Source organism: Lemur catta, chromosome 14 (assembly GCF_020740605.2).
Source record: "Lemur catta isolate mLemCat1 chromosome 14, mLemCat1.pri, whole genome shotgun sequence".
In the NCBI taxonomy this organism is placed as follows: Eukaryota; Metazoa; Chordata; class Mammalia; order Primates; family Lemuridae; genus Lemur; species Lemur catta.
The window spans coordinates 49,939,632-49,964,984 of record NC_059141.1 but is presented as its reverse complement, the minus strand read 5'-3'; the positions used below and the strand labels follow the sequence as shown (position 1 = coordinate 49,964,984).

Here is a 25,353-nt window from a genome sequence, read left to right as displayed (position 1 = left end):
AGAAAGAAATTATCTGGCCAACTAAAAATATATATACAAAAAAATTAGCCGGGCATGGTGGCTCATGCCTGTAGTCCCAGCTACTCGGGAGGCTGAGGCAGTAGGATCGCTTAAGCCCAGGAGTCTGAGGTTGCTGTGAGCTAGGCTGATGCCACGGCACTCACTCTAGCCCGGGCAACAAAGTGAGACTCTGTCTCAAAAAAAAAAAAAAAAAAAAGAGTTTTTCCATATCCTTTTCTCCACAGCCTCACCAACATTTGTTATTTTTTGTCTTTTTAATAATGGCCATTACGATTGGTGTAAGATGATATCTCACTTTGGTTTTAATTTGCATTTCTCTGATGATTACTGATGTTGAACATTTTTTCATATGGTTGTTGGCTATTTTTTGAAAAATGTCTCTTTATATCCTTAGACTACATTTTCATGGGGTTATTTGGTTTTTTTTGGTGTTGTTGAGTTGAAAGTTTTGGATATTAGTCCTCTGTCAGATATACAGAACCAACTTTTTGTTTTGTTGATCCTTTGCATTATTTTCTTTTCTTTTTTTTTTTTTTTTGGTCTTTATCACATTTAATGCTACTCTGATCTTTGCTATTTCTTTTCTTCCACTAACTCTGAATTTGGTTTGTTCTTGTTTTTGTAGGTCCTTGAGGTGGGACATTAGGTTGTTAAACTGTGATCTTTCTACTTTTTTGATATACGTATTTAATGCTGTCAGCTTCCCTCTTAGCACTACCTTTGCTGTATCTCATTTTTCTTGGTGTGCTGTGTTTTAACTTTTTCATTTCAAAAAATTTTTAAATTTCCATCTTAATTTCTTCATTGACCCAGTGATCATACAGGAGCATGTTTAATCTGAACATATTTGCAAAGTTCCTGAAGCTCCTCTTCATATTGATTTCTAGCTTTATTCTACTGTCATCTGAGAAGATACTTAATATAATTTCCATTATTTAAAATTTGTTAAGACTTGTTTTGTGGCCTAACATGTCTATCTTGGAGAATGTACCATGTGTGGATGAAAATAATGTATATTCTGTAGTTGTTGGGTAGAGTGTTCTGTAAATGTCTGTTAAGTTCATTTGGTCTAAAGTCCAATTGAAATCCAATGTTCTTTTGTTGATTTTTCTGTCTCAATGATCAGTGTAATGCTGTCAGGGAAATGTTGAAGTCCTCCACTATTATTGTATTGCTGTCTATCTCTTTCATTAGGTCTAATAATATTTGCTATGTAAATCAGGGTGTTCCAATGTTGGCTGCATATATATTTAGGATTGTTACATCCTCTTGTTGAATTGACTCTTTTATCCTTATATAATGACCTTCATACCTCTTTCTTTCTTTCTTTTTTTTTTTTTTTTTTTTTGAGACAGGTTCTCACTTTGTTGCTGGGCTAGAGTGCAGTAACATCATCATAGCTTGCTGCAGCCTCAGACTCCTGGACTCGAGTGATCCTCCTGCCTCAGCCTCCCGAGTAGCTGGGACTATAGGTGTGTGCTACCATGCCCAGCTAATTTTTCTATTTTTTGTAGAGACAGGGTCTTGGTCAGGCTGGTCTTGAACTCCTGACCTCAAGCAATCCTCCCAACCTTGGCCTCCCAAAGTGCTAGGATTACAAGTGTGAGACACTGTGCCCAGCCAGATCATTTTTTTTTAATCCATTCTGCCAATCTATACCTTTCAAATGGAGCATTCAACCCATTTACATTCAAGGTTACTATTGCTATCTGAGGCTTTATTCCTATCATATTCCTAATTGTTTTCTAGTTATTTTACAAATTCATCATTTCCTTTTTCTCTTTTTGTCTTTGTGGTTTGATGAAATTCTGTCATGTTGCCATTTGATTCCTTTCTCTTCCTCCTTTGTGTGACTGTTTTATAATTTTCGTGTGGTTTCATGACGGTGAATATCAACCTTTCTGTGCCATGTTAAAGACCCCTTTGAACATTTCTTGTAGGTCCAGTATACTGGTGACAAATTCCCTCAGCATTTGCTTATCTGGGAAAGTCTTTATATCTCCTTCATTTATGAAGCTAATTTGGTCAGGATATAAAATTCTTGACTGACAAAGTTTTCTTTTTTTTCTTTTAGTACTTTGAAAATGACATCCTATTCTCTTCTGGCCTTCTAAGTTTTCTGCTGAGGAGTTCACTGTTAAATCTGATGAGGTTTCCTTTATCAGTGATTAGATGCTTTTCTCTTGCTAATTTTAAAATTCTTTCCTTGACTTCAGACATTCTGAATGTAATAGGCCATGGTGAACTCCTATTTGCAATGTACTTGCCTGGGGATTCCTGGGCCTCCTCTATCAAATGTCTCTCTCGCTTGACTTGGGAAGTTTTCATCAATTATTTCCTTAAGTAGGTTTTCTAAACTTTTCATCTCTCTTCCTCCTCAGGAATACCAATAATTCATGAGTTTGGTTACTTTATGTAATCCCAGATGTCTCAAAAGCTTTGTTCATTCTTTTTTCCTTATTTTTATCTGACTGGATTATTTCAAAAGACCAGTCTTCAAGTTCTGAGATTCTTCTTTTTTTTTTTTTTTTTACCTGAGTTAGCTTTTGTTTTCATTCTTTTTTTTTTTTTTTCTTTTTTTTTTCTTTCAGCTCATCATGGGGGTACATAAGTTCAGGTTATATGCATTGTCCATGTCCCGCCCATCCCCCTGAGTCAGAGCCTCAAGCATGTCCATTCTCCAGACAGTGCGCCTGGCACTCACCATGTAGTCATACCTCCATCCCCTCCACCCCCCCACCTCCCCGAGTCAGCACCTTCAAGCATGACCATTCCCCAGAGGGTGTGCAACGCACTCATCATGTAGGCATACACCCATCCCCTCCCCCCACCCCCCATCTCAGTCTGATATCCAATTGGTATCCTTCCCCGATGTGCATTTAGGTGATGATCAGGGAAACCAGTTTTCTGGTGAGTACATGTGATGCTTGGTTTTCCATTCTTTGGATACTTCACTTAATATAATGGGTTCCAACTCTCTCCAGGAGAACCAAAGAGATGTCGTATCATCGTTATTTCTTATAGCTGAGTAGTACTCCATGGTATACATATACCACAGTTTACTAATCCATTCGTGAATTGATGGGCACTTGGGTTGTTTCCACATCTTTGAGATTGTGAATGGGGCTGCTATAAACATTCGGGTACAGGTGTCTTTGTTATAGAATGACTTTTGTTCTTCTGGGTATATGCCCAATAATGGGATTGCTGGATCAAATGGTAGGTCTACTTGAATCTGTTTAAGGTATCTCCATATTGCTTTCCACAGGGGTTGCACTAGTTTGCATTCCCACCAGCAGTGTATGAGTGTTCTGCTAGGTCTAGTCTATTACTGAAGCTTTTGAATGGATTTTGTATTTTTATCAATGAATCTTCCAGTTCCAGAATTTCTACTTGGTTTTTATTAAAGATATTATCTTGGTAAATTTTTCATTCATATCCTGAATTGGTTTTCTGATTTCTTTGTATTGGTTTTTAGATTTCTCTTACATCTCATTGAGCTCCTTTAAAATTGATACTTTGAATTATATATCTGGCATTTTGAGGAGTATTTTCTTATTGGGATCTCTTTCAGGACAATAGCTGTGGTCCTTTGGTGGCATCATACTTCCTTGCTTTTTCATGTTTCCTATCTCCTTCTGTTGATATCTGCACATCTGGTGTAGCAGTCACTTCTTCCAATTTTTTGAAATTACCTTTGTAGGACAGAATTTTTTCCTGAAGATGTATATATGTTGCTGGTTAAGTAGGACACTTTGGCTTGGATTTGGGGTGCCTGAGGTAGTGAGATTTTTGTATGATTTCTTTGGCAGTATGCAGAGTCTGTGGTATCTGTGATTTCCTCAGTGGCTTAGAGATAGTTATTAGTTGAGGCTGTGATGAAGTTTTGTTGGGGGGTTGGAAGCCAACGGAGTCAATTTTCAGGCCCCAGTGGTGGCAGCAGTGGGCTGACAGTGCCTGTTTTCAGGCCCCCAGAGCAGCTGACGCTGGCACTGGTGTTAGTAAGGCCTGGAGGACCAATTCTTGGGCTTCCAGATGGCTTGCTCAGAAGCTAATAGTGGGAGGAGAGGGACAGGTATGCGGGTAGGTTCTCAGGCCCCTGGGTAGCTGGTGTGATGTGGGTAATAGCAGCAGCAGTAGTGGTGGAGAAACCCACTGGGACCAAAAGTTTCTGTGCTGGTGTTGCTGGTAGCTGCAGTGGGCTGGGTGGGCTAGTCTGCAGCCCCATGGCCACCTGTAGCATGGTGGTGCATATCATCCTAAACGTGCTTAAGGACAGCACAGTCTCCCCTGTCCCTCTTCAGCAAGGCAGTGGCTACAGCTGTGTCAACCTGAATTTGGGCTGAAGACAGGGTGCAACCCAGTATTAAACTCTCAAAATGGCACTTTGGGCCTGTAATGAGAGAGGGTGGGGCCCCTCCCATGCAAGCAACCTGGACAATAAGCTGTGTGGAGTGTAGACCACTCGTGTCTTGGTCTCAGAGTAGCCTGCAGCAGGGCAATAGGGAACTTCTCAGGGGTGCGTAGGAGCTCCCAGTCTCCCCTCTCCCTCCTCAAAGCAGTACATTGGCAGCAGCTTTGTAGATCTCTGGAATCTAGGCTCTCAGAAGGGTGCCCAGCTGAAACTGTAAGCATTTTTATAGGCTTGTAATGGATGCTTTGTATATCACTTAATTTTGATAACCCTACAAACTAGTTACTATTATTATCTCAATTTTTAAAATGAGAATATTAAGATTTAAAGATGTTTAATAATTTCCCTAAGATCACATCTATATTTACACTTCTTCATAGTCATCCTTATACATTCTTTTCTACTTAGATTCCTTTGATGATTCTTCTACTTTTCTCTCCAATAGTCATACTTCTTAGGATTTCTACTTTGGATCCCATCTCTTCTCACTTAAATGCTGTTTGCCTCAGTAATTTCATTATAGAATCGAGATGTCTAGCAAACCCAAAACAACAGGCCAAGCTTAAAAAAAAGAAGGAGAAAAAGAAAGAAAAAAATCAAACTGGTGAAAACAAAAGACAAAGGAAAAAATCTATGAAGCAACCAGTTTAAAGTGTAAAAAGTAAAGAAGTTCAACTTAGAATTCTTTATCTAAGTGAAAGTATTCTTCAGGAATGAAGCCAAAATATAAACATTCTAACGTGAAGGAAAACTTAGAGAATTCATCACCATAAGACCTGCTCCAAAAGATATTCTATTTTTCACAGGGGAAGGATATGACACCAGAGGGAAACTTGGAACTTAAGGAATAAAAGAAGGCCAACAGAAATAGTTAGTATCTGAATATAAATAGTACTTTGTCCTTTTAAATTTGTTATATATAACAGTTGAAATTAAAAAAATCAAAATAATTCCCAGTGGAGTTTCCAATGTATATACATATAATACATATGACACTAACATAAAGTGAGGAGGGACCTATATGGTGGTAAGATACTTATATTTCACCTAAAGTGGTGAAATATAAATTTTCAACAGATTGTGAAAAGTTAAGTACATATATTATAATCCCTACAGCAATTACTTAAATAAAGATATACAAAGAAATGTGGTTAAAATCCAAAAGATCAATTAAAATGAAATACATTAATACTAAAAAATATTCAAATAATCTAAAAAGGAGGCAGGAAAGTGGGGGAAAAAGGGAGGGAAAACAAAAATGGTAAACTTAAATCCAAATAACAATAATTACATTATATATAAATCATTAATTAAATGCATTAATTAAAAGGTATAGACTTTTTAAATAAAAAACAATATCCAATTATATGTTACCCACAAGACTCCTGTTTTAAATATAATGATATAGGTAGATTAAAAGTAACAGGATAGGTCAGGCATGGTGGCTCACACCTGTAATTCTAGCACTCTGGGAGGCCAAGGCGGGAGGATCGCTCAAGGTCAGGAGTTCGAGACCAGCCTGAGCAAGAGCGAGACCCCGTCTCTACTGAAAAATAGAAAGAAATTAACCAGACAACTAAAAATATATAGAAAAAGTTAGCTGGGCATGGTGGCATACGCCTGTAGTCCCAGCTACCCGGGAGGCTGAGTCAGGAGAATTGTTTGAGCCCAGGAGTTTGAGGTTGCTGTGAGCTAGGCTGATGTCACAGCACTCTAGCCCAGGTGCTAAAAAAAGTAACAGGATAGAAAAAGACATAAAAAAAAACTAGTCAAAATAAAGATGTAGTGGCTACATAAATATCAGGCTATGCAAATTTCAGAGCACAAAAATATTAGCAGGATTCAGGAATGGCTTCAAGATGGCTGACTAGAGGTATTTTATACTTGCCTCTTCCCCTAAGAACCAAAATAGTGGATAATCACACTTCAATGGTACCACTCCAGGGAGAGAGCTCATGCTAGGTCCCACACACTCCTTGAGACCTAAGCACCCACAGCACGTGCCATTTTAGAGTTCTACCTCCAAAAGACTGTGCACTGTCCTAGGCCCAGCAGTGCCAGGGCTAAGGCACAAGAGAAGTGTGGGCTGCCACCACTGGTGCTCAAACACAAGTGAAACATGGTCTAGCACCACCAAGACTGAGGTGTGAGTGGCGTACGTGTTCCCCATTCAATGGCCCAGGCTGCTGCCACTGAAGGCAGCACCCTCCTCCCCAGTGGCAGGGCAGCATTGTGGCCACTGCTGCCACCCCGCCCCGAGTATTCCACTGGTGGCCTGGGGATCACCCTGCCCAAGTCTAGCATGGCTAGCACCTGTATACACCATTGACAAGCCTGAGGACAAGCCTTCCCAGCTTGGCATCAACCCCACTCCATGCTAGAACACACAGTCAGGGGGCCAGTGGCATGCCCAGCTCGGTCTACCACCATTTGCACCTGAACACTTCTCCTGGGGGCCTACCCACTCTGCCCCTACCACCACAACTGGCACCTACCTATATGTGCCACCTGCAGGCCTGAAGGCTTGCCTGCCCAATCCATCACAGGTACCACCAACACCAGCATGCATTGCTCAGGATCAAGAGGGTCATCCCCCCACTGCCACTACCCACATCATACTGGGAGCTCCGGAACCTGAGAACACACCCACCCACACAGCCCATGGCTGCCACTACTGGCATCCATGTATGGCACCTGGAGGCTCAAGAATCAGTCTACCTGGATTTGCAGACACCAGTACCATCACATATACCACCCTGGGGCCCATGGAAAGGTATGCTCAGCCAATCATTGCCAAAACTGAGGCCCTAAGACTGGACTACTTGGCATCCTAGTCCCCGGCAAAACTTTACCCCCGCCTCTACTAATAACTACACCCTAAGCCACAGATTAAATCACAGGTAACACTACTTAAAGCTAAAGAAATCATACAGAGATTACACTAATGCACACACACAGAATCAAAGCCAAAGTACCCTACTGTACCACCACCATACATGCATCTTCAGGAAAAAGTTTTTCTTTACGAAAACAAATTCAAAAAACTGGAAGAAGTGACTGTTACATCAAATGTGCAGATATCAATGCAAGGACACAGGAAACATGAAGAAGAAATGAAGTATGATCCCTCCAAAGAAAACAATAATTCTCTAACAACAGATCCTGGAAAAAGAATTCAAAACATTGATACTAAAGATGCTCAGTGAGATACAAGAAAATTCTAACAAATAATACAAAGAAATCAGAAAAACAATTCAGGATATGAATGAGAAATTTACCAAAGAGCCATCATAAAAATGATTCAAACAGAAATTCTGAAACTGAAGAAGTCACTGAATGAAATCAAATATATATTTGAAAGCTTCAACAATAGATCCAACAGAAGAAAGATACTTAGACATTGAAGACAGACCTTTTGAAATAACCCCATGAGACAAAAATAAAGAAAAAAGACTTTTAAAAAATGAGCAAAGCCTTTGTGACATATGAGACACCATAAAGTCACCCAAAATTCAAATTATTGGGGTCACAGAAAGTGAAGAGAGAACAAAAGAGTTAGAAAATCTATTTAACAAAATAAACGAAAACTTCCTACATCTAGCAAGAGATTTAGACATCCAGATACAGAAGACTCTAAAAAAGGTCTTCTCCATGGCACATTTTAGCCAAACTGTCTAAAGTCAAAGATAAAGAGAGATTTCTAAAAACAATAAGAGAAAAGCATCTACTCATCTATAAAGGCACTCCCATCAGACTAACAACAGATTTCTTACCAGAAACCTTGCATGCCAGGAGAAAATGGGATGATATATTCAACGGGCTGGAAGAAAAAACAACCCTGCCAGCCAAGGATACTATATCTAGCATAACTGTCCTTCATAAATGAAGGATAAATAAAGTCTCCAACAAGCAAAAGCTAGGGCATTCATCACCCCTACACCAGCCCTACAAGAAATGGTTACAGGAGTCCTAAACCTGGAATCAAAAGGATGACATTTACCATCATGAAAACACATCAAAGTATAAAACACACTGATAAAGCAAACACAAATGAAGAGAAAGGTCTCAAATGGCACCACTACAGAAAATTATCAAACCACAATGACAAGTAAGACGAAAAGAAACAAAGAATATACAAAACAACCAGAAAACAATTAACAATATGACAGGAAAAAAACCTCACATATCAATAATAATCTTGAACATAAATGGATTAAATTCAACAAAAAGATATAGACTAACTGGATTTTAAAAAAACATGATTCGATTATATGCTGCCTACAAGAAAAACATTTTAACTGAAAGACACAGGTAGACTAAAAGTAAATAGAAAGATACTCCATGAAAACAAATGAAAAGGGAGCAGGAGTAGCTATACTTGGATAAAACAGACTTTAAATCAAAAATAGAAAGAAAGAGGCCTCCCTTTCCTGCAGCAGCTTTGTGATGCAGCCAGATGGAGGAACTCTCAAGAGCAAATGAGCCTCGGCTGGAATCCAGGAGAGGGAAGCTCTGCAGGGAGGACTGGGTGATTCTAAATGGCAAACCCCAGAGGGAGGACCATAGAGGGGAATGACTAGCTTCAGGAGGCCAGGCCTGTGGTTTCTTATTATTCAGAATCCAAATCGTTGATTTCATTTTGGTTTATCTCTTGGCTTTAAAAGTACAAATTTTATCTGAATTTCTATCAAATTAACTCATTATCAGAAGGTTATTAAATAAGGATATAGAAAAATTAAAAGAAAAGGTCACTATATAATGATAAAGGTATCAATCCAGCAAGAGGATATAACAATTCTAAACATATATGTACCCAACACCAAAGCAACCAGATTCATAAAGGAAATATTATTACTAGATCTAAAGAGAGACACAGACTCCAATGCAATAATATTCAACACTTTCCCACTCTCAACATCAGACAGATCATCTAAGCAAAAAACAACAAAGAAACATTGGACTTAAATTGAACTTTAGACCAAATGGACCTAACAGACACTTGCAGAACATTCCACCCAAAAGCTGCAGAATATACATTCTTTTTATCAGCATATGGAACATTCTCTAGGATAGACTGTATATTAGGCCATAAAATAAGTCTCAACAAATTTTTTAAAATGAAAGTCATATCAACTATCTTCTCAGACCACAATGCAATAAAACTAGAAATCAATAGCAACAGGAATGTTTGGTAGCATCTGGCTATGAATCAATCTGGTTCTGAGCTTTTCTTTGTTGAGGAACTTTTATTATTGATTCAACCTTGCTACTCGTTATTTGTCTGCTCAGATTTTCTATATCTTTCTGGTTCAATATTGGGAGGTTGTATGTTTCTAGGAATTTATCTATTTCACATAGATTTTCTAGGTTGTGAGCCTACAGTTGTTCATAATAGTCTGATGATGACCTTTTGCATTTCTGTGTTATCAGTTGTAATATCTCCCTTTTCATTCTGATTTTGTTTATTTGAGTCATCTGTCTTCTTTTCTTGGTTAGTCTAGCTAGTGGTTTATCAATTTTGTTTATCTCTTTGAAGAACCAACATTTTTTTCACTGACTTTTTATCAATTTTTTTAGTCTCTGTTTAGTTCTGTTCTGATCTTTATTATATCTTTCCTTTTGCTAATTTTAGGTCTGGTTTGTTCTTGCTTTCCCACGTCCTTGAGGTACATCTTTGGATTGTCTATTTGAAATTTTTCTACTTTTTTGATGTAGGTGTTTATTTCTATAAATTTCCATCCTAGCACTGCTTTTTCTGTATCCCACAGGTTTTGGTATGTTGTGTTTCCATTTTCATTTATTTCAAGAATTTTTGGTTTACTTCTATCTCAATTTCTTCCTTGACCCAATGGTTGTTCAGGAGAGTGTTGTTTAATTTCCATCTGTTTGTATAGTTGTTCTTGGTATTGATTTTTAGTTTTATTCCACTGTGGTCTGAGAGGATATGTGATATGATTTTGATTTTATATAAGGAAGATTATTTTTATCCCTTTGGAAATAATTATATATTCCAATTGCTTCCACAGATTCTGGCATTTTACTTTGTAATATTCTTTTTATAATTATTGAAGGACCAATTCCACGAACAGAACAGTTACTAAATGTCTAATATGCTAAGCACATTCTTGGTTTTCATAAAAATACAGAATAATGAATAATTGCTTTTCTTCTAAAATGATAATCATAAGGAGAAATTCTGATATATTAATATGGGATTCAGTGGGAAATTTGGCTTCATTTTTGTTTGCTCATGAACAGGAATTTCCACAAGTGTTGATGCAGCAGAAATAAAATATATATTATTCCTATGTGGGTTGAAATAAAAAAGTGAGGCTTAGATTTTTTATAATTTGAATTTCTACCATCAGATGGCTGGACTCTAGCCAGTAGCTCATATTTCAACTTTATTTTGTCATGTCTTTCACACATATTGTATCCCAGGATACCCAACAGATCTAAATTGGTAAGTTTTAGTTTTAGAACAGTTCAAAAATAATCACAAAGCACAGACTACATGATGCCCTAAAATTAAGCAGTTTTAAAATGAGTAGAGAGCTGATGAATTTCATAGTGTAATGATGAATAAGAATAATTCTGTATTGTATAACAAGAAAATTTAGAGTAATCATAGTTAAGTAGGAAGGACATTAAAAGGGAAAAAATATTCTGTGTGACTTGAGTATTATTCCTTTCTGTGAAGTCTGAATGTCATTGCCATGCCTGGGTATTGTGAATTAGACAGTTGCTTCAGGCTCTGGGCTTTGAGTGGCTCTTGCTATTGTAGTAATCAGCTCTGCATAATTGGTCAATGATTTGTAGAAGCAGTGGCATGGGGAATGTTTTTAAAGTTCCATGGAGAGAAACTTGAGCTTTGGTTAGAGCTAAGAACACCACATTACAAAAAGGATTCCTATTTGCTTTCCACCATATCCAACTGGCTGACCCTATTCACCTTGATGTGATTTCATCTACATAGGAGACAAAAAGCATAAAATGGAGAAACACAGATCATATTGTGATTTACTTGTCCTGGGCACCATATTCTCTCTACAATGACACTTCATGCCTTTACTGATAATCTTACCTAGAGCACTTTTAGTTTGAAACACATAATTTTATACTTAAGTGTATACAATGAATATATTTAAAAAACATTTTCCATTAATGTTTTCTCTCCAGCAAGGTAAATTCTTTCAGTAAAAGGTCCTTGTATTCTACCTTTATTTTTAATCCCCTGCACTGCTGCGCAGTATAGAGCAGAGGCTGGCCATCTACAACCAGCTGTCTGTTTCTGAATAGCTCATGAGCAGAGAATAGTTTGTACACTTTTAAAGGAGTGAAAAAAAAATCACAAAGAAAATATTTTGTGACACATAAAAATTATATGAAATTCAAATTTCAGTGTCCATAAATAGTTTTATGGACAGAGCCATGTTCATTCATTTATGTATGACAGCTTCTGAATTATACTAGACTTCGACAGGTGTCACAGAGACCATATATGGCCCACAACACCTAAAAGAGTTACCATTTGTCTTTTTATAGAAAAAATTTGCTGATCCCTCATGTAGAGCATTGTGTGGGAGCTAAACAACCAGTTGGTTGCATTTGGCCCAACGGCTGTAGTTTGCCAACTCCTGCTCTATCTACTTGTTAGGAGAATTGAATGAGATAATAATGTGTTAAGCACCATATCTAATACATAGCAAGTACTCAGTCAAATGTTAGTTCCTTTCTATTATTGTTGTTGTTATTGTTATGTTTGGATTAAACTGCTGATACCAATGACTTCAATGCATTTGATGAACAGAATTTAGATGGGGGAGATGTAAATTGAAGTGAAGTAGGAAAAGCAAACTAAATTAGTTCTTAGGTCTGTTACAGCTATAGAAATAATTGACCAGCCATAATAGTTTTATCTAGAGAAAAGCATTAGGTTTAGAAATCTGACAGCAACTGTGGCTTGGATTCATCAACCATCATAATTTTCATGACCTTTGTATACCAATTCAATGCATTTGGCCTATACCAAGGCCAAAATTAAATATTCAGCAAATTTCATACATTTTGGGGGGTAATGTTTTGACCCAGAGTTTTTATTTGTCCTAGAGATGTATGAATGTTAATGTGGGCAAAACATTATAAACTCGCTGCTCAGAAAATGTTCTTATCCAACTCTATTCTGCATTCCCCATTTTATGTTATTTCACATATTATATCTTTATATGTTATGTGCACATTGCCATGAATTTATAATTATTGTTTTATAAATGTCTTTAATCTAGGAAACAAAAAGAGTTACAAACAAAAAGTAAAATGATACTGGCTTTTATATTTACCTATGAAGTTACCTTTACCGGTGTTTAATATTTTTTATTTCTTTGTATGGCTTTGAGTTACCATCTAGTATTTTTTGCTTGTCTAACTTTTATTCAAACTCATACATAGTCTCTAGAAAGCATTCCTTAAACTTCCACATTGAGCTAAGTGCCTCTTCTTTATATTACCAAAGGACTTCTACATAATATTCTTTTACAAATCACCACATTCCTGAAATTACCTGTTACTGTCCTTATCTCCCTCAGTAAATTGCATGTATAATGCATTGCCTTCAGGAACATTTTCATCACAGGCAATGAATCTCAGCCAGAAGGACACAGTCTCCTCAGCCCCCTACCCTGGTTGAGGATCACCACATTAAACTGTAGGCTGCTCTACTGTATTCCTAAAGCCTTGCACAATGCCTGACATTCAGTAGTTCAGTGAATATAATTATGACATGGACCTGTAAGATTAGGTAATACACAGAAAGAAACAAAGTAGTAAATAACAAAATAAATACCACAATCTTATTTTTCACTTTAGCAACTTACGTTCTGGTTGTTTTTCATTGGGTGTTATGGATCGCACAAAATCTTGTGGAGTCATAAACACTTCTGCTTCACCAGGCTCATTGATTATTTTCAAGGTGGCAAAATATCGGAAGATTTTGTCTGGTGTGGAGTAGGCTCGAATCCTATTCTCATATTCCATCACCTAAAAGTTTGAAATTTAAAAAGTGTTACTATATTAAGCAATGCTCCTATGCTAATATAGTCCCATCATCAATGCTCATCAATTCCCATATATTTCTCATGTTATTTGTAGGGAAATTTTACTTTATCTTTTTTCTATAATTTTATTTTTAAATATTACAAATAAACTTGAATTGCAAAAATTTTTAAATCTCTTTCTTGCAAAATACCATTCATACTCCAGTTGAGGCAATGTTTATATAATTCTTTTTAGAACTTTTTGGAAGATTTTTCTAATTTCTTAAATCATTGAAGGCTAGCAAAATTGAAAAATGGCATAAGAGATTTCAAAAGATCTCAATAACAGAGTACAATGCCACATATACAGTACTCTATAGGTTCTTAAATACCAACTTTTTTAAAAAGAATGATCTTATAGCTCTTACTTCTATGTAATTTCCTGATTCCTAAACAAAACAAACTTGAGACTTAATAGGTTTGAAAAGCTAGCAGGCCTTCAAAGACAGAGTACACTAAATAACAGCATAGAAAAATAAAATTACATATCATGGAAACTCAATTATTAACAGGTCTGAAGCAATAGCCTTTTACTTTTGACTATAAAATTGAGCAAACTGCCAGAGATCCTTTACACATGGCAAATTAAGGGAGAAGAGCTGGAAGGCACACAAGCAAATGTTTGAATAGCAACAAAATTAAGTATGGCACACGTTTAACTAAAAGTTTGTCATGTTAACATGAAAGCTCATTCCCTCATCTGGCATACAAGCCCTCATTCCATACAAGAAACATACAAAATACTATACCAATCACATAATATTTTGGTGAAAAATTTCTCTCATACCTGAATTTTGTATGTTGAGTTAGCCAACAATAAATAGTATCTTACAAATAACTGGATAGAAAATGTGTCAAGGCAATCAAACCTAAAAACCAATCAGTTCAATGTCTATAAAGCAATTCACTAATATTAAGAAAGACATTAATGTTTTAAATTTGAAGCATTAACACAGCAATTATTGTAACTGTCAGTCCTGGCTAGATGTTACTTCGAGGTCACTGGCAACAGCTGTTTAACATTTGTCTTAATTCTACGACCACATGTGCTTTTAGCAACTGAGAAAAGACTGCTAATTTCTAACTGCACATGACAGGAATCTTTTCAATGCTAACTTGCATTAAAATCTAAGTAGATTTCAGAGGAGACTTTATCAAAAGATTGAGCATGTGGCAAACACACGAAGGAGCTTTTCAACCCCTTTCAGCTTCCAACCTAGCTACAAGTTTTAAATCAAAGGCATTTTTATTACACTACAACTAACGGTCTGCTGGGAAATAATGGCTACAGAAAAAATACCCTTCTTTAGGCCATCTGTATTCTTGTTCTTCCTCTGAACAACAACAAAAAAGAAAGAAAAAAAATTTTGGAATAAAGCTGTAATTACTACCAAAGAAGACTTAGTGAACTAAAAAGTTAAGACAATCATATACAAGGTAAAGGTAGAAAGATAAGAACTTAAAAGTCAAAAATTTTTAAGAGTGAAACTCAGATTCTTTGATTATCACAAGAGTCACTAAATTATATGCTGAATAGTATAAAATTAATCACAATTTGGGCCACTGTATTATGTACATTTTGCTTTATTATTAATATAAATCAATGGTTTATTAATATATAGCTACAAAGTTTTATTTTGAAATAAATAGGTCAAGGAAAGTGATGGACTTAATGTACTACTACATTGGTAGAATTAAGTATAGACATATTGCATAGTATGTATTTTGCTTTTTTTCACTTAGCATTGTACCTTGAAGATCATTCCATATCAACTAATATGGAGCTGCCTCCTTTTAATTGGTTATGTTAAAAGCAACACTAACAAACTATTATATAAAGATTCAGAATATAGGATCCAAGATAACAAAGGCTTGGAAGCACAGATATATAGAAAACCGTTGAAGGATTTTGGGATGTCTAGCCTAGAGAAAAGATTTACTAAGGGAAGTATGATAGTTTATGCAATCATTTACAAAATTTTCTTGAGCATCATTATATTAAGACACTTATCTTCAATAAAACTGCCAGACTTCACTGGATCAAAATTCAGGCATTATTTTTCCTATATGAACCGCACCAAAGAACAGTCAAATAGTACTTGTAACCAAATAGATGAGAGATAGTGTCTCTGTATAAAAATATTCTGATGAATAAATTTAAGAGATTTGATAAAATTAGAATACCACCCCTTTGTAACCCCAATGGATTAACAGATCAAGGTAAGGAAAGTTAATAGCTGCTAATATCACAAGAAAAGCAACTAGACATTAGGAGCCTCGTGACAAAAGAACATAATAACACCACTAATCTTGCCACAAAGGATCAAACCTGAGTCCAAGCCTCACAATCCAGCTTTCAGGTGATACAGAGAATAGAGGAACATATCCTGAATTGCACTGAGAATATGCATCAGGAAAGTCCAGACCATAGAAAACTTTATAGGCTAAATATTCTGGGTTCTGTCATCTGCAGATAAAGAGACTTAAAAGACATATCATCAAAACAAAATAGGCAAGATTAAACTATGTACAGGAATGAACATTTGAATGATAAAACTTAGTATGAAGAACAAAAAGAAATTATTATTACAAAAATTAGTGGTTTCCTATATCTATGTTTTATTTTATAGTGAAACAATTATTTTTTAAAAATTCAGACATTCTACGTGATGCTAAACAGCAGAACTAGATTCATGGATAAATGTTACAGATGAGATCCTGGCCTAATAAGGAAGAACTTCTAATAGTAAGAGTATTACAAAACGAAGAAGAGAGTTCCTGAGCATAGAAGGGATGCTTCCATTTGCAAATGGAAGATAAATAAGCACATGAAGTTCTTTGCTATGATTATCTCACCTAAGAAATAGGAGCATGAGGATCATTTAAAAACCTTGTATTTTCTGAGGAAATAAACTTTACAAAATAAATTTACTAAATATTTACAGATAAATTATGATACTTAGGACTTCAAGTAATCTGTGATGCAGAGAAAACAAAATTAGTCAATTGGTAATTGCTGAAGCTGGGTGATGGGTATATGAACTTTATTATACTGTTCTATCATTGTATATGTATGAAAATTTCCATAATAAAAACCTTAAAAAAAAAACCTCGTATTTTACAAATGCTGTCAACTTTTAGTTTATCATTATTTACCTTTACATCACAAAACAAAGCAAAAAAGCAGATGAACCAATAAAAAGTAAGTCCCTGCTCTGGAGATGGGTTTTAGGAATGAAAAGTACTTTTTTTTTTTGAAACAGGGTCTTACTCTGTCACCCAGGCTGGAGTGCTGCAATCATAGCACACAGCATCCTCAGATTCCTAGGCTTAGGCGATCCTCCTTCCTCAGCCTTCCCAGTAAGTAGGACTACAGGCACGCACCACCACACCTAGTTAATTTGAAAATATTTTTCATATAGATAGGATCTCACTGTTGGTCTCAAACTGCTGGCCTCAAGCAATCCTCCCACCTCGGCCTCCCAAAGTGCTGGGATTACAGATGTGAACCACCATGCCTGGCCAAAAAGTACATTTTTGTAACTATATAAAAAATTTTTAGGAAGAAAAAAGTCAATTTTTCCTGACTGTGATTTGACAACTTTAAGTGGTATGGACCAGTGATGAATGACATCCCTTCTCCATTTTTAATGGCAGAAGCAAGGAGGAAAGAATATAAAAAATGATGAGTCTACCCAGGTTGGTACTATTGACTGTGATGAGCACCTTGTTTAACTCAGATAGTGCTTTGAAACTCTACTCCTTGGGCTTCTCCCTTGAATAAGCTACTGATTTGTGGGTTCAGGTGCAGTTAACAAATGGTCCAAGAGGATTACCAACACGGCTCCCATCAACAACCACATCCCCCCATAGGAGTATCTATCTTCATTTACATGGTTTTTTCTTTAGAGACAGGGTCTCACTCTGTCGCCTAAGGTGGAGTGCAGTGGTGCAATCATAGCTCACTGTAGCCTCGAACTCCGGGACTCAAGCAATCCTCCTGCCTCAGCCTCCCAAGTACATGGGACCACATGGAACTACAGGCACATACCACAATGCCCAGCTAATTAAAAAAATTTTTTTTGTATAGGCGAGGTCTCACTATGTTGCCCAGGTCTCAAACTTCTGGCCTCAAGTAATCCTCTTGTCTCTACCTCCCAAAGTGCTGGGATTACAGGCATGAGCCACCATGCCCAGCCAGGAGTATCTATCTATCTTTTGACCATGGGTAAAAGATCAGATGAGATGAGCAACTTGTGCCTCTACTTGCCTTTTAGTCCATATCACCACCACAGGCCTCTGATTCAAAAGCCTATATGTTTTAATAGTTTGATTCAGTTGGTTTAGATGAGTGGGGAGGATAGGGGAAGAAAAAACTCTTTTTGTTGTTAAAAGGGACCTATTTTATCTTGGTCCTGATACCAGTTCTATGGCTTAACATTAGTATAATGCCCAAAGAGAATTAAGGATATAATGTCTTGAGCCCACCTGAATGCAAGAGACAGTGAATCCCTGTGGGCTTTGATGTCAGGAATAATGCATAGGCATGGAAAGCAGACTGAGGCCAAAGCTGGAAAAGGCAGCAGGCAGAAAGGTTTTGTAAATACGTTATGTGGTTGGCACATTTTCTCTAAGAGGTAACTTACACCCTAATCTGTACCTCAATGGTTGTCTTCCACATAAAATACTCCCTCTCTTTTTGCTCTAATCAATTTCTGACCATCCATAATAATGACCATCTGTCATAGAATGGCCTCTTAAAGCTGTATGCAATTCCAGGTTCTCTGATACTAATCTCATTGGGTAAAAAGTAAATTAATTTTTGCCAGTAAAAATAATAATCAACAAAAGTTCCCATATTAGCATTCTAAATTTCACTCAAATTAAGTCCCAACATTATTAAAGAGTGTATTTTTTCATTCAGAGTGTCTTATTGATAGAAAAGCATATCTACGAAAATTTCTTCTACATATTTTACCCATGTTGAAAAGTCTCTGTGGCTTTGATTCTTGGCCTTTCTTTTAAAACAAACATACAAGTTAGGGTAGGTCAAAAGGCCATTATATATATATATATATATATATATATATATACACATCAAAATATAATGGCTCAAATAAAATGAAAATGTATTTCTCATTAAAATACAATCTACATTGCATGTTCCCAGTTGGCAGGAAGCCATAAATCCCTCCAGGTACTCAATGCAGCCAACATGTGGCTTCCAAGTTCTAGTTTCACCATTCTTTCTCAGGAAAGGGAGAAAGGGCATTAAAAATCCTGTGGGAAGCTTTATGAGCCAGGCCGAGAAGTGGCTCAAATTACTCCCATTCAGTGGACAACCAGCAATCTCCACTACAATGGATAAAGGGAACAATAAGGTCTCAAGATCACATTTAGAAATTCTAAGATCACTGAAATGGCATGGCATTAATTGACCTACCGTACATTGTGAGCAAAGTCTTGTAACCAAACGACGTTATGTTAGAAGAATGTAGTAGAAGGATCAAGTGTTTTGGAGTTAGATTCATATTTTACTTCTGCCTCTATCAGTAATCAGCTATATGATTGTAGACAAGCTACTTAATTGCTTATAAATAAGTGTGTATACACATACAAATATATACATACATATATATGCATGCATATAAGTATACTATGCCTGGCACACAGAAAATGCTCAATTGTTTCCTTCACTTTTCCTATTCATTCTGTCATCTGTATAATAAGTAAACTGAGTTGGGTGTCCAGTCACCTGACTATTTTCCTTAGTATTTTGTTTGGCATATGTAGCATATTTTATATCTTTTAATATTCATGTTTTCTGGCCAGGCAAGGTGGTAGCTCACACCTGTAATTCTAGCACTCTGGGAGGCCAAGGCAGGTGGATTGTTTGAGCTCAGGAGTTCGAGACCAGCCTGAGCAAGAGAGAGACCTCATTTCTACTGAAAAAATAGAAAGAAATCAGATGGACAACTAAAAATATATATAGAAAAAATTAGCCGGGTATGGTGGCACATGCCTGTAGTCCCAGCTACTTGGGAGGCTGAGGCAGGAGGATTGCTTGAGCCCGGGAATCTGAGGTTGCTGTGAGCAAGGCTGATGCCACGGCACTCTAGCCCAGGCAATAGAGTGACACTCTGTCTCAAAAAAACAAAACAAAAAAAATTCATGTTTTCCTATTAATCAATTTAAAATTATTTACAACTTACAGAACCAATTAATTTGGCTTTTTAAAATGAAGATGCCACTAAACACATCCTCAAGCAACTGACAGCTCAGAAACAACAGTGTGGGCAAAGCTACCAGAAATATAAAAATAGCAAACCAGAAGACATTTACTGACAAGAGTCTAAGAAGCAGCAACATTTTCTGTAAATGGATCTCACAATTCAAAGAGCAATTTTATATCTGAAAAGTACGGAAATGACAGTGAGACTTCCAATTAAGTTAGAATTTTTTGTTTCGAGTTTCTGTGCTTTAAAAATATAGATATTATTGGTAAATTATAAAATGGGAAAATTAAAAAGGCATAACCAGTTCAAAACCAGACACTCATCTCTGTGGATCAGAGACTACATGGAAACATAATGCGGCAGAAAGAAATAAAGTTGTGGGCTTGCTGGGCTCCAGTCTGAAAACAGGCAAAACAAATCACAGGTTCATAGTATAAGGGGCCAGAGCCAGATTCATTGATTAAAACCGGAAGCTAGGGCACAGCATCTCTTGAACATGAAAGGAGGGTGAAGAAGTTTTAGCCTGCTGCTACCTAGAGAAAATGTTCATTTAAAACTCTACACCTAGGGCATCAAGTGGAGAATCATCTACAGCTTTGCCCCTTAATCTTTGCCAAACTGCTGTTGGACTCAGTGACTGGATCTTCAACACAATGAGAAGCACAGAGCTATAAACATAAGGTCTAGTTCTGACCAAAAATGCCTAGCAGGTGAGAGAGAACAGACACAGAACCACTAGATAGAAAAAAAAGTAAGCGTAAAACAAACAAAACAAAAAGCCTAATAAGCTCCCATACAAAATGGGAATGCACAAAACAAAATTCCAAAATACTTAGGAAAAAAAGGCAAGGAAAGTACAAAATCAGTAAGTAGGAGATGGATTCACATCTGACAAAAGGAAATAATGAGGCAACCTAAAAATTACTTTTAAGGGGAAAGATTTATACGATCTGAAGAGGAAGGAGAGTATTAAAAAATGACTTTTAAAAAATATGTTTAGAATCCTGAAAGACCCAAAGGAGGGAAAACACACACACACACACACACACACACACACACACACACACACACACATGCACACACACACAGCAGCATGCAAAGAAACTATAAAATAAAAACACAAGGCTGGGCGTGGTGGCTCATGCCTGTAATTCTAGCACTGTGGGAGGTCGAGGCTGGAGGATTGCTTGAGGCCAGGAGTTCCAGATCAGCCTAAACAACATAGTGAGACCTTGTCTGTATAAAAAAATTTTTAAAAATTAGCTGGGCGTGGTGGTGCATGGCGGTGCATGGCTGTTATCCCAGCTACTCAGGAAGCTGAGGCAGAAGGATCGTTTGAGCCCAGGAGTTTGACATTACAGTGATCTATCATGATGCCACTGTACTATAGCCCAAGCAACAGAGCAACGCTCTGTCTCAAGAAAAAAAAAATGAAAAGAAAAAATTTAGAAATCCTGGAAATTTAAAATATTATCATTGAAATTTAAGAAAATTTTTAAATCGTATAAATTCCAGAATACATGAAAAGAGAGAGAATGAATGAACTGGAAAATAATAATTGAAGAATTAATCCTTAATGTAGCATGAAGAACTAATGATGAAAAAAAATCTGAAAGAGTAGTTAAAATACATACAGGATAGGTTGCAAGGATTCAGTATACACTTAACAGGAATTCCAAAACAAAAAACCACAGAGAATGGAAGTAAAGCAATATTGAAGCAATGTGGGAGAATTCTGCAGAAATGAAGAAGTTTCAGAAGGGATAATAAAACAAAATAAAATAAAAATTTAAAAAGAATTAAAACAAATGAAAAACAAAATAAATGAGAAAAGTAGGCATAGACTAGCAATAATAGTATGCCATGAACTAAGTCGTATGATTGACCCAACTCTTTGCACCTGAGAATTTTAATTTAAAATAAACACACAAAACAACCAGGTCATGTACAGGAATGAAAATTGCAAATTCAGGTCACTGGTTTACCTCTAAAGAGGATAGGAGAGTAATGAGATTGAGGAGGAGTATACCATCAATGTAATTTTTATATTCATTTCTTTTTTAAAAAAAACCTGAATATAGCAAAATATTAAAACTTGATAAAATTGAGTGGTATATACATGAATGTTCATTATGTTTTTCCTTATTTTTTCTCTGAATATTTGAAATATTATATAAAAATCAAGTGTACCTAAAAGAACAAAAGCAAAATGTTTAAAGGAAAAGTGAAGATGTGGAGGATAGCATGACGCTACCAGAAAGACCACAGGACCCTACCAGAAATGAAAGAAAATGAACAGGAAAGTAGCAAGAGAAAAATACATGATCAAAAATGCAGTTTAAGGAGGACTTAGCGTGGTGCCACTATTTTTTCTGCCTTCGGTCTCTGCACGTCTTGCCGAGCTTCCAACAGTGCCATGTTGGGACAGCATCCAGAGGTTCACAACCTCTGGGGGTCTGTAGGAGCCACTAAAAGGAGGGCCCAAGGAAGAATGTGCCATTTTCAGTAGAAAACAAGTGGTGGTTACTAATTATGAATTTTGTACTTCGGATCTGGATTTGCTGCACATTTCTTTATAGTATGACATCAAATGCTTAAGAAATAAGAATGTTTTAATTTATCCATGAAATAGATATGAAGAGTGTTTTAAGGGGTGCAGACTCTTTGGAAAATGGATCAAACTCTTGAACTCATATAGGATACTAGATATGTCTTTAATAAACGTATGACATAAAAACTGTGGCTTATTATTTTTTAAATTATAGATAGAAGAATCCTTAATATGTCCATATAGACTATGTGAAAGAAGGAATAGCCAAAGAATGACTGAAAAACAGGAGACAAAATAAGCGATGAAATAGATTCTTGGGGAGACATGTACAATGACTATCCTTGAACAAGGAAACAACAGCTCTGAGACCTCAGTGAAAGAAATAAGAATTATTTCAGACATAGATTAGATAGGTTTTATAGCTAGGGGTTAGAAATTAAGTAAATCACACTGATAGTTTTAATTTTTTCTGTAAAGTATGAGACATGGTCATCTGCTAAGCAGAAGGCAGGAGTAGAAAATGGAAGTAGGTTCAAAAATAAATGTTGATTTGGCTCATTTTTAGCTCTACTTTGTAAAATGGAAAGTATGACTTGTAAATGAAACTGCTAGCACAAGATAAAGTTAAGTCTCCTTTGAATTCACTCAGGGCAAAAGAATAAATAAATGTATCCTTATAGAAAAGCTAGGACATTTGACGATGAACTTATGATACATAACTTTTGTTCAAATTCATCGTGATAAGAAAAGGATTTGGGGAGTAAGGAAACATATTTAATAACTTCATCTAAACAGATGAAACCAGAATGAAGATCCAAATTTCCCAAAGGAACTCTTCCTGCAACACACACAAAACACAAACATAAAAATAAATTATCTTGTTGCATTATTAGCTATACTTTAGGAATTTAAAGCAACTTTCTGAATTTTAACCTTAACATGCAAAATGTCTAAGAAATTCATCCTTTGGATTGTTCATCACTCATGTCTGCTGAACTCAAATGTCTAATATCATAGTATTATTAAAGTAGAATTAAAACTTTTCTTAGGAAAAACAACATAATAGCAGGTTGTGTTAATTATGTAAACTCTTAACAGTCATTTGAAGTTTGTGTCGTCCTCCTCAAAGTTACTTGATCATATGTTTCCAAAGAGATTTTATTCTCCCTTTACAACCTGACACCATAAATCAGAAATACCAAAAAGACTCAACTTATATGATAATGTATAAAGAAGATCCAAAAGACAAAATCACCTTAGGCAGTTGAATTGAAAGAAGAAAGAATATGCTAATCTTGGTTATGATTCTAGACCCTTTTACCTACTCCATTTAACTTCACATTGCAAGAGTACTTTTGGCTTAGACCATGATGGAAAATAACAAAGAGGTGAATAACTTGGAAGTGAATATGAACCATCTGAAATATGTGAAAAAAAGATTGAACTTCATTATTCTACTTTGGGGTATAGTTCTGATTTACTTATAAGATTGTATTCCATACTTTTCTGTCTCTGAATCCAGAACGTTTCTTCTTTTTCTCTTCTGGAGGAGGCTCAAGATCTGCAGCCTTTTTTTCATGGTTAAAATCTTCCCCTTCATCTTTATTCTTCCCTTTATCACCAATTTCAGTCTTTAGATTGTTTACACATGGTGGAGATTCTGCATGGGCCCTAGATATGTAAAAAAAGAAATCTGGATTAATCATGAAGGTTCATCTTATATTAACCAAATAAGCAAACAGATACAGCTTAGCAGGAGCAACAGCAATGAAATTTGTCAAAAATTGTACATGAAGAAGTTCCTCAAAAAATTAAAAAAAGAACTACTATATGATCTAGCAACCCCATCTAGGGGTACATATGCAAAGGACAGAAAGCAGGGTCTCAAAGAGATATTTGCACAGCCATGTTCATGGCAGCATCGGTCACGATAGCTAAAACATGGAAGCAACCCCAGTGTCCACTGGCAGATGAATGGATAAACAAAATGTAGTGTATGCAATATAATGGAATATTATTCAGCCTTTAAAAGGAAGGAAATCCTGTCACATGATACATGGTTGAAACTTGAGGACATTAAGCCAGTCACAAAAACACAAATATTGTATGATTCCACTTACATGAGTTACCTAGAGTAGTTAAATTCATAGAAACTGAAGGTAGAATGGTGGCTACCAGGGGTAGAAGAAAGGGGAAACAAAGAAGTTGCTTTTGAATGGGTACAGAGTTTCAGTTTTGCAAGATGAAAAAGTTCTGGAGATCTGTTTCACAATGAAGTGAATATACTTAACACTACTGAACTGTATACTTAAAAATGATTAAGATGGTAAATTTTATGTTATGTGTCTTTTACCACAATAAAAAAGTACATAAAGAAGAAATAGGGGTCCAAAACAATAAAAAACAAGTATTAAAATAAAAACTTATACATGTAAAAAAAAATTCTACACAAAGACAGTTCTGTTAGGCTTTCCAGGTTCATTCAATTATCAACAGCAAGCAAAAATCAAATGTTCCACGGAAGCCCCTCTTGCTGACTAGAGATTAAAACTGCCAGTCTATTCTATGAAGATTTTCACAACATCCTTAGCCAAGGTAATGTCTCTATTCCTTCAAATTCCTACACCATTTAGTGTTTGAACTACAACATATAATTTAGTGTTCTGTATGGTTAAGTGTGTTTTCTTACAATCTACTTGCTCTTCAACTACTAGGTGGAATCAAATGATGTTGTTTTTATAAATCAAAAACTGTCAAATATTAGCAATAATATGGTTCAATCTAACACATAAGGTCATTAACAAGAAACTAGACACTGTATTGTTTTTCTTTTAAGTCTCCAAGTGCCTAACGCAGTGCTTTACACAAAGATAGTATACGCTGTATTTGTGACTGATTAAGGAACACCAATAGAAGTCCTCAGCTCAGGAAACAAGAAAGGGAGTTAGAAAAAATTATACTGGGATTAAGGTACTGCAATATGAGAAAATTCTTACTGTATTCATTTTACATGGCTATTTGGAGAAGATTTAAATCAAG

At 36.1% G+C, this 25,353-nt stretch overlaps 1 protein-coding gene across 2 annotated transcripts in view; it reads right to left on the bottom strand.

Annotated features, from left to right (window-relative positions):
* MICU1 (mitochondrial calcium uptake 1) overlaps positions 1-25,353 on the bottom strand; it is a 238,307-nt gene that overhangs the window by 150,575 nt on the left and 62,379 nt on the right. For both annotated transcript variants that reach the window (XM_045569191.1, XM_045569192.1), the window contains exons 3-4: positions 23,817-23,985; positions 13,309-13,471 (exon numbers count right to left, since the gene is read on the bottom strand). In XM_045569191.1, coding sequence (XP_045425147.1) covers positions 13,309-13,471; positions 23,817-23,985 — 332 coding nt within the window. The remainder of the gene's footprint in view (positions 1-13,308; positions 13,472-23,816; positions 23,986-25,353) is intronic.